This window comes from Procambarus clarkii, chromosome 34 (genome assembly GCF_040958095.1).
Source record: "Procambarus clarkii isolate CNS0578487 chromosome 34, FALCON_Pclarkii_2.0, whole genome shotgun sequence".
Taxonomy (NCBI): Eukaryota; Metazoa; Arthropoda; class Malacostraca; order Decapoda; family Cambaridae; genus Procambarus; species Procambarus clarkii.
The window spans coordinates 36,833,158-36,848,172 of NC_091183.1; the positions used below are offsets into that span (position 1 = coordinate 36,833,158).

Sequence of the window (15,015 nt, forward strand, 5' to 3'; positions counted from 1 at the left end):
GCTTCTCTTGATTCCACCCCTGCCTTTGATAATCCCACAAAACATACATTTGATATTGTATTCTTTATTTATGAAAATAGAGATCAAAGGTCTGAACTATTTTCTATGCAAAGGGTATGTACAGTACATTCATATTTACCTATTTCAGTGCATAACTATATGAAAAAATCAAAGGTACTGAAAATACGTTTTTCACACAGTTCCTAATAGTAGCCAAACCAAAGTATTCAATTCTTATAAATTTTCTAACTTGTAAGTATTTCTGCAAATCTTTTAACGACAGTGGGAGACAGTACATGGAGAAGATTCTCCGTGAGGTTTCCCTGAAATATGGGCAGATCCGAAAAGAGGAACAAAGAAGAGTAGATGTAAAACTGCAGAAGATAAATTACGTCTACAGAAGTCTCAACAGGGAAGGTGTCCAGTGAGGAAGGGAAGGGAACTATCAGGAGAAAGTGCCAAGCCATTATGACTATAGCACTGGAAAGGGATCAGGATAAGGATTTGGGATGGGATGGGGGGGGGGGGAGGAATGGTGCCCATCCACTTGGACAGTCGGGGATTGAACGCCGACCTGCATGAAGTGAGACCGTCTTTCTACCTCCCTCTCACCATTCCCTCTCCCTGTCCTATCTTAAATTCTTATCCTAATACTGATTTACGTAAGAAGAGGAAGCTGCTGGAAACACATTATAGGAAGAACTCTTTGCCTCTGGAGTGTGAGTGTGTTTGGTACATACAGTAACATGTTAGTATGTAGTGAAGGAATATATGGCATGAGATGTGTGTGTGTGTGTGTGTGTGTGTGTGTGTGTCTGGTACATTTGAAAATGCACAAAGTCTGTGCCTCATTTTTCTGTAGTAAAGTAGAGTAAATTATAAAAATACAATTGGAACAGTAAATTACACTGACTGCTGCTGTCACCTCTGACCATTGCTGTCACCTTCATTGCAGAAATTGCTGTAAGCATTATTCTTATGAAAACAATTATAAATAATTTTCAGAGGAATGCAGAGAGATGCATTTATCATCTGAGAAGTTAAGAACATTGACCATATACAGTACAATGTTATAAATTACAAGATTAATATGTAAAGCAATAATATAAACATCAGTCATGTATACAAAATACACAGACATATTCACGCATTTTCTTACAATTATGGACATCATAAAAATGGAAAATATACATTGTTCCTCCAAAGCATATAATAAAATATTATGTTAAATGTTGCATTATCGAACAATCTACACTGCCTATATAAACAACATTACTCTGGAAGTAAATGTTGTTCTAAAACTTCTTGTTCTTTGCAATCTTTTATTCACTTAAATTCTAATGTTATAATTCCCATATTTGTATATATTATATTTTATAAAATAGCACAAAGCTAATGTAACTACTATACATATATTTGGTGTAATATGAGAATCAATCCTGCTCTATATTAGGAGCTTTGATTACGGAAATTAATGTCTGTGGCACTGAAGTAATACTTGGGGAGGTCTAGATCAAACGAGCACCTGACAATGCTCATGCTTAAAGTTCTCACTGGTGTCATCATCTTCCCCATTTACACTGATCTCACCTGGCTTGCTACTACAGCTGCTACTTCTACTCCTTACATTGTTTCTGCTGGATATCTTGCTGATGCCTGTCTTTGAATCAGGCATCTGGATGGTGAACTTGGAGCTTGAGGTGTGGAGTTCAGTAAGAAGTGGTACCTCACATATGCACCCAGATGATGACCGACAGTGTCTTTGGTTAACCTTGTCAGTATTCTGGTGGTTGCACCTCTTAACACTATCACCATGACCATTACTACTGATCCCATCTGCACTGCTACTGCCACATCTACTGCTGCTGCTACTACTATCTTCGCTGGTATTGCTATGCTGGCTGGTGTTGTCATGGTCACCATCGTTGGCATGTGTGTGGTGGTTATGGTCAGCAGTGTGTTGACACAGGCTAGTTTGGCTAATGAGAGACATGCAAGAGTTGGTCTTGGCTGGGAACATTGTGTGGGGAAGGCTGAGGCCTGCCAAGGGGGAAGCTGGAGTGCGACCCAACAGTGGAGTGCCTAGCTGAACACCTGTCTGCAGAGACTCCTTAGTTATCTGTGGCAGTGCCTCTGTATCATTCCTCCCTTCATCTGAGGCCTCAGGGCTGTTATCTTCCTTGTCCAAGTGCAAGAGGTACAGTGCCACGATGTTGACAATAAAGCCAAGGAGTGTTAGAATGATGTTTTTGACTCCTATCTCTCGTAGCTCTGTGTAGAGGATTGATGAGGCAACAATCACAAGAGATGTAAACAAGACATAGTTTACAGACATGAAAACTGAACTGTTAAAAAGGTCAAGGGCTCGCTGCATGTACACTGTCTCAATTAGAAGACAGGCTATGAGTGCTACCAGACACACCCAGGTGGCCCAGTTGGTGAACTCATTAATGCCGCCGATTGTCTGCTTGATTGCTAGGCCGACACCCTTACAGAACATGACAGAGAGGGAGCCAAAGCAAGAACAGATTGTGATGTAGAGGAGAACATAGCGATGTCCATAACGTGGCACCAGGGCCATGAACAGCACTGACACTATCACCACCAGACCAGCATACACCAGGAAGCCAGGATGCAGCAGTTGTGACTGCAATTCCTCCATGCTGGCAATTTCTCTGTCTTTGGGGCCACAGAGAGTGACAATGACACAGCCCACCAGCACCAGCACACATCCTAGCTTCCCTAGCATACCTAGGCGCTCCTTGAGGAAGTATGGTGAGAGGGTTGCCGTCCACACGATGGAGAACACCCCCAGGGGTGTGACCAGGATGGCTGGGGCGAAGATGTATGCCACAAAGTTGCTGAGCTCCCCAAGTCCCATGAGAGAAATGCCCAGCCACCACTTGGGCAGCCGCAGGTAACCATAGCCACCATCAACTGCCCGAATCCCACCCCGTGCCTGAGGATATTTACACTCATTATACCTTGTCCAATACTAACATGCATGACATTATACATGATTATGAATAACAAATATGCCATTTTACATAATGTATATGACAAAATGTAATATTTAAATGATAAAATATGATGGGATACATGGCTGCATTTGTGCTAAATATGACTTCATATATGGTTGGATATGTGACATGTCATGTTTAACACAAAATAGATAAAACAAATGTGACAGAGCCTGCATAAACTAGAGCATCACCAGATACCAACAATGCCATCAAACTCTACAGACCACAAGTACACTACAAACTGCACGGTACTGACAGTTATCACATTCTACATTACACTAGTACAGTTTGCAATGTTGTTAATATCAATTCATGTTGATACCCTCAGACAAATTGATCAGGTACAGTACATGTAAATTAAAACATGGTTCCTCACAAAAGGGTTAATTATACTGGATAAAGTAAGTAGACAGGAAACGAGAGGATCAGACAAGGGAGATGTTAGTGATTGCCAGATGAGACAAAGTTCAGAGTAAGAACTGGACTGTATTGTTCTGCAGAGAGAGCTTGACAAACAACAGAAGTGGACAGTGTAACAGGTTAACATGGTTAGTGTATACCAAGCTGGTGAATGCAAGAATTGTATGGGAATAGACTCCTTCTGGTTCCTTTTAGAAAGCTTAAACTGTTGAAGCTTTCTCTTTCCATAGCTTGATCATGTTAAATTTTACATTACTAGTTTTCCTGAAAACCACTCAATACAGTAACTGGTTTAGAACCATGTTCCCCATGTCTGCTGGGTGAACAGTTAAAGCTTGTGACCAATCGACTCTCCCTGGCTAAGAAACAAAACTAGATAAAATCGCTGGTAAGGCATGAGGCAAGTGTGCCACCACTTTGTCACAGGAAAGTAACTGGGGGGACCCACCTCAATATCCCTGAGGGCGAGCTTCTTGACGATGACGGAGATACCAATGAAGAGGCAGGAGGAGAAGGCCAGGACCAGACCAATGAAGGTGTCAAGGGGGACCCACTGAGGCGAGTCTTCACCTGCGACCGTCTCGTTCACCCCCTGCACCTCGAGGCTCACGTTCAACATCTCACCCAAGCTGAAAAGTAAAATAATGAAGCTTAATCTATTGGCTATATTTGGACTGTCATCATTATATTATATTCCTTCCCCAATTGTGTCATGTTCCCTACGCCTAAGACTAGTATTCATCCTGTCATTTACCGGAGTCATTTTCTGGAAATTGCAGCTATATAGTGGTGCGATCATCATCCGTACCATCTTGGCTGCGTCCACAGCCTTAGTAAGATTTAATCATTTCTATACATTTCTCGCACAACATTTGTACTGTTCCTTACTGTACACAGTTTTCTATACAGCATATGAACATTCTGAAGGCTATTATATATATGGAGGTTCCTGAAGACTGTTATGGAATATGGAATCAGAGAAAATAGACCACACAAGAAGTTGACATAATAGCACTAGAGATCTGCTATGAGGATGATAAACTAATGATGATAAATGCATATAGTCCACCGCCAAGCAGCACATGGTCAAAGGAGGAGCTAGATAGTAAACGTGAAGGTCTTATAACAATAATGAGAGAGATTATAGCGAGAGCGGATAACGATAGAACTTGAAATCCATAGACTGGGAAGCATATGAAGCTAAAACAGAAGATTTTTGGACCTGTAAATTTGTAGACCTCATCCTGGAAACATTCTTGTATCAACATGTTAAACAAGCTACGAGGATGAGGGAAGGGGACGTTCCCTCCATGCTAGATTTGATATTTACCAGGAAGGAGGAAGAGATATTTGACATTCAGTACCTTCCTCCCTTGGGTAAAAGTGACCATGTCTTTTTGGGAATAAAGTATGCAATGCATTATAAGCTGGAAGAAAATAAGGAGGTTGAAGCAGTTGAAAAACCAGACTTCAGGAGAGGACATTATGGTGACCTTAGAAATTTTTTTAGTGAGTATAATTGGACAGACTTGATGCTAGGCAAGGAAGTGAATGAGATGTATGGCAAGTTTTGTGAAATATATGATAAAGGCACAAAAAAATTTATACCAAAACAGAGATGCAGAACTAGGAAACAGGATTGGTTCAATAGAAATTGCGAGAGGGCTAGAGACCGAAAGACACAAAAATGGAATCAATACAGGAAGAGGCCGAACCCCCAAACATACCAGCGATACAAAGATGCGAGAAACAACTACACGGCAGTGAGGAGAGAGGCAGAAAGAAATTTTGAAAAAGGGATTGCGGACAAATGTAAAACAGAACCAGGTCTATTCTATAAATTCATAAACAACAAATTGCAGGTAAAGGATAATATTCAGAGGTTGAAAATGGGAAATAGATTCACGGAAGATGAAAAGGAAATGTGTGAAACACTAAACGAAAAGTTCCAAAGTGTGTTTGTACAAAATGAAATCTTTAGGGAACCAGATACAATAAGAATTCCAGAGAACAACATAGAACACATAGAGGTGTCTAGAGACGAAGTGGAAAAAATGCTCAAGGAGCTCGGTAAGAACAAAGCAGCTGGCCCAGATGGCGTTTCACCATGGGTTCTGAGAGAATGTGCATCTGAGCTCAGCATTCCACTTCACCTGATCTTTCAGGCATCCCTGTGTACAGGAATCGTAGCAGACGGGTGGAAACAGGCTAACATAGTTCCAATCTACAAAAGTGGCAGCAGGGAAGACCCCCTCAATTATAGACCTGTATCATTGACAAGTGTAATAGTGAAAGTATTGGAAAAACTAATCAAAACTAAATGGGTAGAACACCTAGAGAGAAATGATATAATATCAGACAGACAGTATGGTTTTCGATCTGGAAGATCCTGTGTATCGAATTTACTCAGTTTCTATGATCGAGCCACAGAGATATTACAGGAAAGAGATGGTTGGGTTGACTGCATCTATCTGGACCTAAAAAAGGCTTTCGACAGAGTTCCACATAAGAGGTTGTTCTGGAAACTGGAAAATATTGGAGGGGTGACAGGTAAGCTTCTATCATGGATGAAAAATTTTCTGACTGATAGAAAAATGAGGGCAGTAATCAGAGGCAATGTATCAGAATGGAGAAATGTCACAAGTGGAGTACCACAGGGTTCAGTTCTTGCACCAGTGATGTTTATTGTGTACATAAATGATCTACCAGTTGGTATACAGAATTATATGAACATGTTTGCTGATGATGCTAAGATAATAGGAAGGATAAGAAATTTAGATGACTGTCATGCCCTTCAAGAAGACCTGGACAAAATAAGTATATGGAGCACCACTTGGCAAATGGAATTTAATGTTAATAAATGTCATGTTATGGAATGTGGAATAGGAGAACATAGACCCCACACAACCTATATATTATGTGAGAAATCTTTAAAGAATTCTGATAAAGAAAGAGATCTAGGAGTGGTTCTAGATAGAAAACTATCACCTGAGGACCACATAAAGAATATTGTGCAAGGAGCCTATGCTATGCTTTCTAACTTCAGAATTGCATTTAAATACATGGATGGCGATATACTAAAGAAATTGTTCATGACTTTTGTTAGGCCAAAGCTAGAATATGCAGCTGTTGTGTGGTGCCCATATCTTAAGAAGCACATCAACAAACTGGAAAAGGTGCAAAGACATGCTACTAAGTGGCTCCCAGAACTGAAGGGCAAGAGCTACGAGGAGAGGTTAGAAGCATTAAATATGCCAAAACTAGAAGACAGAAGAAAAAGAGGTGATATGATCACTACATACAAAATAGTTACAGGAATTGATAAAATCGACAGGGAAGACTTCCTGAGACCTGGAATTTCAAGAACAAGAGGTCATAGATTTAAACTAGCTAAACACAGATGCCGAAGAAATATAAGAAAATTCACCTTCGCAAATAGAGTGGTAGACGGTTGGAACAAGTTAAGTGAGAAGGTGGTGGAGGCCAAGACCGTCAGTAGTTTCAAAGCGTTATATGACAAAGAGTGCTGGGAAGACGGGACACCACGAGCGTAGCTCTCATCCTGTAACTACACTTAGGTAATTACACTTAGGTAATTACACACAATTTACAAATTATGTGGAAAGGAATTAAGGAACTCTAATAAAGACGATATCTAGAGGTGGTTTTGGATAGAAAACTGTCACCAGAGAAACACATAAAAAACATTGTGAGCGGAGTGTATGCATTGTTTTCCACCTTCAGACTTTAAATTAGGTACTTTTTAGTTTAGTAATAAAGAGATGCTTTTGAAAGGAGGCACTTAAGTTAGGTGATAATTAAGCCATGCAGCGTGGGGTGAGTGGGTCGACAGCTGATATTATTAATATTTAGATCGCTAATGGTGTGCAACGGTGTTTCACCTGTGGCCAGCTAACAGGTGTGACGAGCAGGAAGAACCCCCGCCCCCCCATCCCTTGCTTCCCTTGTAGCCAGCACACAGGTGTCACCATCAGAGACACGCCTCCCCCCCCCCCCGCTTTCCTTTGTTTCGTTAGCTCTGTCTAGTTGTATTTACCTAGATGTGCTTGTGGAGGGTTGAGCTCTGCTCTTTCGGCCCGCCTCTCAACTGTCAATCAACTGTTACTAACTACTATTTTTTCCACACACACACACAGACACACACAAATAATTAAGCCATGATAGAGCCCCGTAGGCCCAGGAATCTGTACATCAGTTGATTGACGGTTGAGGCGGGACCAAAGAGCCAGAGCTCAACCCCCGCAAGCACAACTAGGTTAGCACTAGGTGAGTACACATACAGGAAGCAGCCCGTAACAGCTGTTTAACTCCCAGGTACCTATTTACTGCTAGGTAAATAGGTACCATTTCTAGTATTCTATATTTATAATATTCTATGCACAATTTTCCTTCACTTCCAACTTATATGTTGTTGTGATACCCGTTCCACATCACTGTTCCACGAATCACCGTACACTATTACCTCAAGGTAGGTAACAGGGGCATCAGGGTGAAAGAAACTCTGCCCATTTTTGTTTATGCCTCTACCAGGGATCGAACCCGGACCCTAGCATTACGAGTCCAGAGCGCTGTCCACTCAGCTATCAGGTCCCAAAACTGTATGTGTGTATGAGTGAGTGAGTGAGTGAGCGAGCGAGCAATCCTGCGTGCGTCCGTCTCTGGCGGCAGTGGCAACAGAATCGCGAACAATTTGGTCTGGGTTCGAGTCCTTGCAAAGGAAGGATTGACTGGGCGCCAATTCTTAACTGCCCGCCCCTGTTCACCCAGAAGTAATTAGGTACCCGAGTGTTAACAGCTTGACTGGTCGTGTTGCAAGGAAACTAGTGAGTATAGGCTTACCATGAGCTATGAGAAGGGAAAGCTCTCAGCCTGCTAACGGGAATCAGACGTCATCTGTTCCTATACCCCACCTGTGTTAAAATTGAGTTGTTGTTGTCTAAGATTCAGCTACTGGGAATAAAGAGTTCCAGGTAGCACGGGCTATGGTGAGCCCGTAGTGGACTTACCTGGCACAGGAGCGGGGCAAGTAGCACGGGCTATGGTGATCCCGTAGTGGACTTACCTGGCACAGGAGCGGGGCAAGTAGCACGGGCTATGGTGAGCCCGTAGTGGACTTACCTGGCACAGGAGCGGGGTTGTCGGAGGTTGTTACAATGCTCTCAAACACGTTCACATTTTATAGAGAGAACCCGAGAGAGAAGGCATCGTCATGACCTAACTACTCTTAGCAATAATAACAAGAAGGAAAGAGCCATCAGCTGGAACATCATCCAGGAATCAGCTGGAACACCATGCTGGAGTAATGTTGTAAACAGTATTGTAAGCCGTGGAGAGGGGGGGGGCCGCTGCATGGGTAACAGCTTCTCCTCCGTATCAACCTACCCTGGCTTTGCGCCCTGGAGAGGCCACTCCAGACCGACAACCAGAGCGCAACTCCATAGTCTCCTGAGACTGATGGATGCCTACTACTACTGGAACATAATCCACGAGCCACCTGGAACAATATGTACCAGCCAAATGGAACAATATCAAGAAGTGAACTGGAACATTAGCCACGAAAACTATTGCAACAAAATCCTATGATTCGCCTGGAGCATAGTTCCTTGGACATACCTGGAGCAGAAGTAACAGTGACTGCTGGAACACCAAGAACAACTCTCCACACCATTCCAGAAGACGCCGGCCCGCTGTCCACGAGATTCCGTCCATAACATGGAACCCCCCAGAGGCCTGAAGCACAACGCTGGAGTGACTGCGCAGGAGTCAGGAAGACCTTTCCAAGAGGTTCAAGGACGAATAGAAGACTGGGACAAACGAAGGACTTCCCCCGAGAGCCACCAGCAGAAGTCGCGATGGGACTCTGACCTTCACAACGGCCAAGAATAGACTCATCGATATCATTAGTGTGTGTGTGTGTGTGTGTGTGTGTGTGTGTGTGTGTGTGTGTGTGGGTGTGTGTGGGTGTGGGTGTGTGTGGGTGTGTGTGTGGTCGAGAATCTGCTCTTAAACTCAGTCTTTCGATCATCATTAGCTCAATGTAATGACTCATTTCCTCCTTTTTCTTATCACATTTACATTTAAAATTGTGTTTAATTGACTTCCAGACTTTCATCTAGTCTGTTCCATTTATTTACGACTCTTAGACTGAAAAAGTTCATTCTGACAGTTTTGTAATTTTATGTGTTTCCAGTTATGTCCTCTCGTTCTACTGTTCCTCAATTCGAATAGTGCTTCTATATCTACTTCATCAGTACCCCTTAGTATTTTGTATGTCGTTATCATGTCTGCCTTATTCTATCTTTCCTCCAGTGTAGTGAGGTCCAGTTCCTTCAGTCTTTCTTCATAACTCAGGAACGAACCTTGCTGCATATTTTGGAACTTTTCTAGTTTGTTTTGTTTCTTTAGGTATGGGGTTCCATGCTGGGACAGCATACTGCCCCAGTTATCGTTATTCTGCTGATGTGTGTCTCTGGAGTTAGATTATGTGTAACTCCAGAGGCAGACTTCACCTAACTCCTTGTTACTATCTCCTTCTCCATACTAACTCCATCTCCTTGTTAGATGGAGTCTTCTTGCTCCAACATCTATCCTCATAATCTTGCAATTGTCAGAATTAAAGCCTAGTAGCCATTTCTCAGACCAACTCTGGATATTGTCTAGTTCATCCTGTAATGTACTGCAGTCCTCTTCAGTTCTGATTCGTCTAATTAGCTTAAGCATCGTCAGCAAACATGGAGAGGAATGAGCTTATTTCCTCAGTTACATTGTTTACATATATTAGGAACAGGATAGGCTCTGGTACCGGCCCTTGAAGTACTCCACTCATTACCTCTCCATTCTCATAGTTATCTTCTTACTGCGGCACTTTATTTCTTCCATGCTCTTTTAGTTCTTCTTTTTTGCCTCTTAAAGATTGTCTATTAAACTATGGACAATGTGCCTCTTGGCTCCTTTATCCCTTACGGGTGATATAAATCTTCTTTCACCTTCTTTGCATTGGCTAGTTATGCCTTGCGATGTTTTTACTCTTTGATATATTTCCCATGTTATTCTCTCTCAAAATGATCTGAGCTGGTACTAGCCTCTTTAGAAAGCTAGTTTCCCACTCCCCTCTTCTCTTCCTCTTGCCACAGCTTTCATAATAACTTCATAATCAAAGATTATAGTCGCTTCCCTTAATGGCATTTTATGCTTAATGTCCGTTTTGCTTTGTGTGAAGCTTCAATCTTGCTAGTTGTGTATGTGTGTGTGTGTGTGTGTGTGTGTGTGTGTGTGTGTGTGTGTGTGTGTGTGAGAGAGACCACACCCACCGCCAGCGACCACACCTATACCTCGCCCTCACTGCCAACATTCTTATAAATGCCAACAGTGACCTTTGCCCTCACTGCCAGCATTTATTGCCTTCTTACTCACCGCCAACATTATCACCGTCACCCTGAGAGTGACGGCTGTAATACCCACACCGTCACCCTAAGAGTGACGGCTGTAATACCCACACCGTCACCACTGCCACAACTACCCCTGCTACCACCCCCGTGTTGGGACTGCCACCAGTATACTCCCACCACCGGCTGACACCCACAACACACAAGCTACCATGGTTACACCTCTACCACCACACACACACAAACATTACACACAACCTTATGATCAGTCCTGGAGTATATAACGTCGAGAACACACTCAAGCAACTGAATACCTACGAACTCACGTGGTAAGACTATCCAGCAGTCATGATCACGACGTACAAAATACTGAGACATTACACAGTGCCAAGAACATTGATCTCGATCAGACGCGAGACTGGAGGATACAGTACGAGGAAAGTGGAAACACCGGAGAGCTAGAGGGATGTTAGGAAGTACTTCTTCAGTGTACAGTAGTGGCCACGTTGGGAGCCGGTCGGCCGAGCGGACAGCACGCTGGACTTGTGATCCTGTGGTCCCGGGGTCGATCCCGGGCGCCGGCGAGAAACAATGGGCAGAGTTTCTTTCACCCTATGTCCCTGTTACCTAGCAGTAAAATAGGTACCTGGGTGTTAGTCAGCTGTCACGGGCTGCTTCCTGGGGGTGGAGGCCTGGTCGAGGACCGGGCCGCGGGGACACTAAAAGCCCCGAAATCATCTCAAGATGACGTGGAATCAAATGAAGAAACAGTTGACGACAATTCACAGCTATACAAGTATATACGACGGAACTCTTAAATATGGAAAATAGTGTTATATCAGATATACAAAAATGAAGAAGCGGGACATCCAGGGGCTAATCCTCCCTACCTGAAAACGTATTTAGGTATTACACACACACACAGTGTAGGGGATCCTGTGGCGCAGTAGGCTAAGAGGTCGCCTCACAAACGAGGATCATGGGGTTCGAACCCCGCAGTTAGACAACCGGCGGATGGAAACGTGGGGATCCAAGAGCTAAAAGCTGGGTCCTGCAGGCACAAATAGGTGAATACACACACCTATTTGTACCTGCAAGCTATGAACTGGTATTCAAATATTTACGTATGTAGGTTAGCTTAGCATTTTAAAACCACCGAATCACCTTCTGTGGTTGATTGTTCAATAAACCCTTGAACTATGTGTTTAGCACATCTCTAATCCTGTCCATGGAGGACAGAAGAAAATGTATATATGCTGGTTAGCATTGTAAATGTGTGGCCACGTCTGTGGTAGAAAATAATAATAAAAAAAAAACTCCTCTCGTCTTCTCCAGAAGCCTAACGACGCTACAACCCTCTAATGGTGTCCCTTCCTCCCCCTTCACCTCATAATGGACTGGCTCATTAGACAGCTCCACCCCCGACCAGTAGCAGAGTTTACGGCAGGCCACAACGTCCTCCTCACCCTCTATGGTAGTTCACTGCCAGACTAAACACTAATGTTATACATATTAGTATGTGCTTCCCGAATCGTCTCCAGTACGCTGTACGTCTGACTGATGTTGACTGAGCAGAGATGTCTTCGGGAACACCGGACCCCTGAAGGTCCCGGTGGAGCAGGGCTTTACAATACGGCGGCTTGGCTCCCCTGGAGGTCACGGGCTCACCATAGACCGTGCTACAGGGACACTTCCTTCTCAGTAGCTAAACCTAAAACAACAACAATCCCTTGAAGGTCTCAGGGTCTACTCTGCTCTACACGTCAACCATTCATTTATTCATTTAGTTATTTATATATATTCGAAGGCACATTGTACTGAGAAAGTACACACATTGGGGGTTTGAGTAACATTGTTGCAAGGCCACTAACATACATGTGTAAAGGAGGAAATGTTGATGTTTATCTCTCAGAATGTTTGGTAATATGTTTATTGTTTGTGATGTGTGTCTATGTATGTAATAACACCATGTACTGAACGGGGTGAGAATAGCTTGAGCTACCTCATCCCTTTGTGTGTATTTTACCTCAATAAACTTATTTCAATTTCACTAACACGCATAGTGTTTCCCGCAGGTCCTTAAGCTAAACAATAAGGTAACAGAATTTGGGTTCAACATAATAAGTACATTACAAGTTGATAGAATAGATTATATTGATCAAGCTATCATGCAACAGTTAATATTTCAAGTGGTAATATAGTGATTTAGGCTTCCTCAACACACAGCACAGAAACTGCAGTAAGAAAAACCAAATAGTAATCAATGCGCTACAATCTTCAATTCCAGTAATAATAATAAACCTGTTTGCTCGAAATAAAGCACTTGAAGTTTAAAGTCAATACGACGAAGTGTTCAAGAGATATTGAACACAAGTCAGTCACACGAAAGTAGGGAATAAGCAAAAACAAGAGAGAGGAAAGATGTAAGAACAACTCCTAAGATATTCCTACGCTAGATAATTCCGTGTGTGTGGTCATGATTGATTGATTGATAAAGATTAAGCCACCCAAAAGGTGGCACGGGCATGAATAGCCCGTAAGTGGTGGCCCTTTTGAGCCATTACCAGTATCAAGAGCTGATGCTGGAGATCTGTGGAGGTGCGACTGCACCCTGCGTGACGGGAGATGTCTCCCGTGTGTGTGTGGTCATATCAGGAGCAGCTTGACATAAGAACATAGGAAATAGCACTAGGCCTTACGGGCTATTCATGCCCGTGCCACCTCTTGGGTGGCTTAATCTTTATCAATCACCACCACAAGGCCTATTGGTCCACACGAAACGCTTCCCATCGGCTCATTCGAGACAGTTCCCATTGGCCCATACGAGGCAGATCTTATATCCATCCAAACTCATTCATATGCATGTCTAACCTACGCTTGAAACAACCCAGCGATCCCTCGTCTATTAATGTTATCCGGTAATTTGTTCCATAACTCAACCACCCTGTTTCCAGAGCAATACTTAGCCTGATCTGCCGTGAATGCGCTCCACGACCTGTGACAATAACATATCAACTATCTACTGGTGGCCGCCATGTTGATCAGGAGTATAATTGGAAGAAGTCACCTTAAAATAGGGATACGAACAAAGCCGTGTCAGCTAACCTATTGATGTTGTGACCTTTCTCACCAGTTGACGAGTGTCTCGAAAGGCCAATATTCCGGGAATAGCTTGATGGAGAGGGTAGCGCTCTCTGATATTGATGGGGTAGCGGTCATCAACAGGGATGGAGATGATAGTGGTCTCCAACACTGATGGAGAAAGTCCCGGTTTCCAAAACGGATGGAGAGGATAGCGGCATCAATATTGATAGAGTGGGGCAGCGGTCTTCAACAATGCTATAGTTACTGACCTCAATGTTGACTAGTGCTCTTCACGTGATGTAACCATATCAACATTTATGTATATCATTATATTATATATATTATATATATATATGGGCTTGATTTATATTATTTACGATACTCAACAAATCAGTGTGTATCCCAGTACCAATAACACGTAACTAATTGTTTAACACATAACACAGTTGTTTCTCTTAAAGGAATAATGTAAGTTAACACATTAATAAATGGCAGTGTGAAATAATGTTGGTATTATTATTATTATTATTATTATTATTATTATTATTATTATTATTATAAGAAATTGTTCATTGCGCGAATTCTGATTTTATCCGAAGGCCCCCAACAGGGACTGGAAGACGATGGCTTGTCAAAGATATAGGGAGCATGAAGCATGAATAATTGGCGTGTATTTTCCCCTGGTGAATAGTGATATGTAATGTGTCATTAATGCTCTTACGGTATATTGTACATTGACGGTGTGTGTGTAGAGCAGCCGCCAGGTCCCTGTAATGACTGGTGAGAGGACCACTCTGGCCGACCAGCCACTCTGGCCGACCAGCCACTCTGGCCGACCAGCCACACTGGCCGACCAGCCACTCTGGCCGACCAGCCACACTGGCCGACCAGCCACTCTGGCCGACCAGCCACACTGGCCGACCAGCCACACTGGCCGACCAGCCACACTGGCCGACCAGCCACTCTGGCCGACCAGCCACTCTAGCCGACCAACCACTCTAGCCGACCAGCCACTCTGGCCGACCAGCCACACTGGCCGACCAGCCACACTGGCCGACCAGCCACTCTGGCCGACCAGCCAC

The 15,015-nt window shown here is 43.3% G+C and overlaps 1 protein-coding gene across 4 annotated transcripts in view; it reads right to left on the reverse strand.

The window, feature by feature from the left end:
- Positions 1-48: 48 nt before the first annotated feature.
- The window catches only part of LOC123762039 (uncharacterized), a 36,388-nt gene continuing 21,421 nt past the window's right edge, over positions 49-15,015 (reverse strand). For all 4 annotated transcript variants that reach the window (XM_045748238.2, XM_045748237.2, XM_045748235.2 and 1 more), the window contains 2 exons: positions 3,892-4,072; positions 49-2,959 (listed from right to left, as the gene is read on the reverse strand). In XM_045748238.2, the coding sequence (XP_045604194.1) occupies positions 1,514-2,959; positions 3,892-4,062 (1,617 nt within the window). In that variant the 5' untranslated portion in view covers positions 4,063-4,072 and the 3' untranslated portion in view covers positions 49-1,513. The remainder of the gene's footprint in view (positions 2,960-3,891; positions 4,073-15,015) is intronic.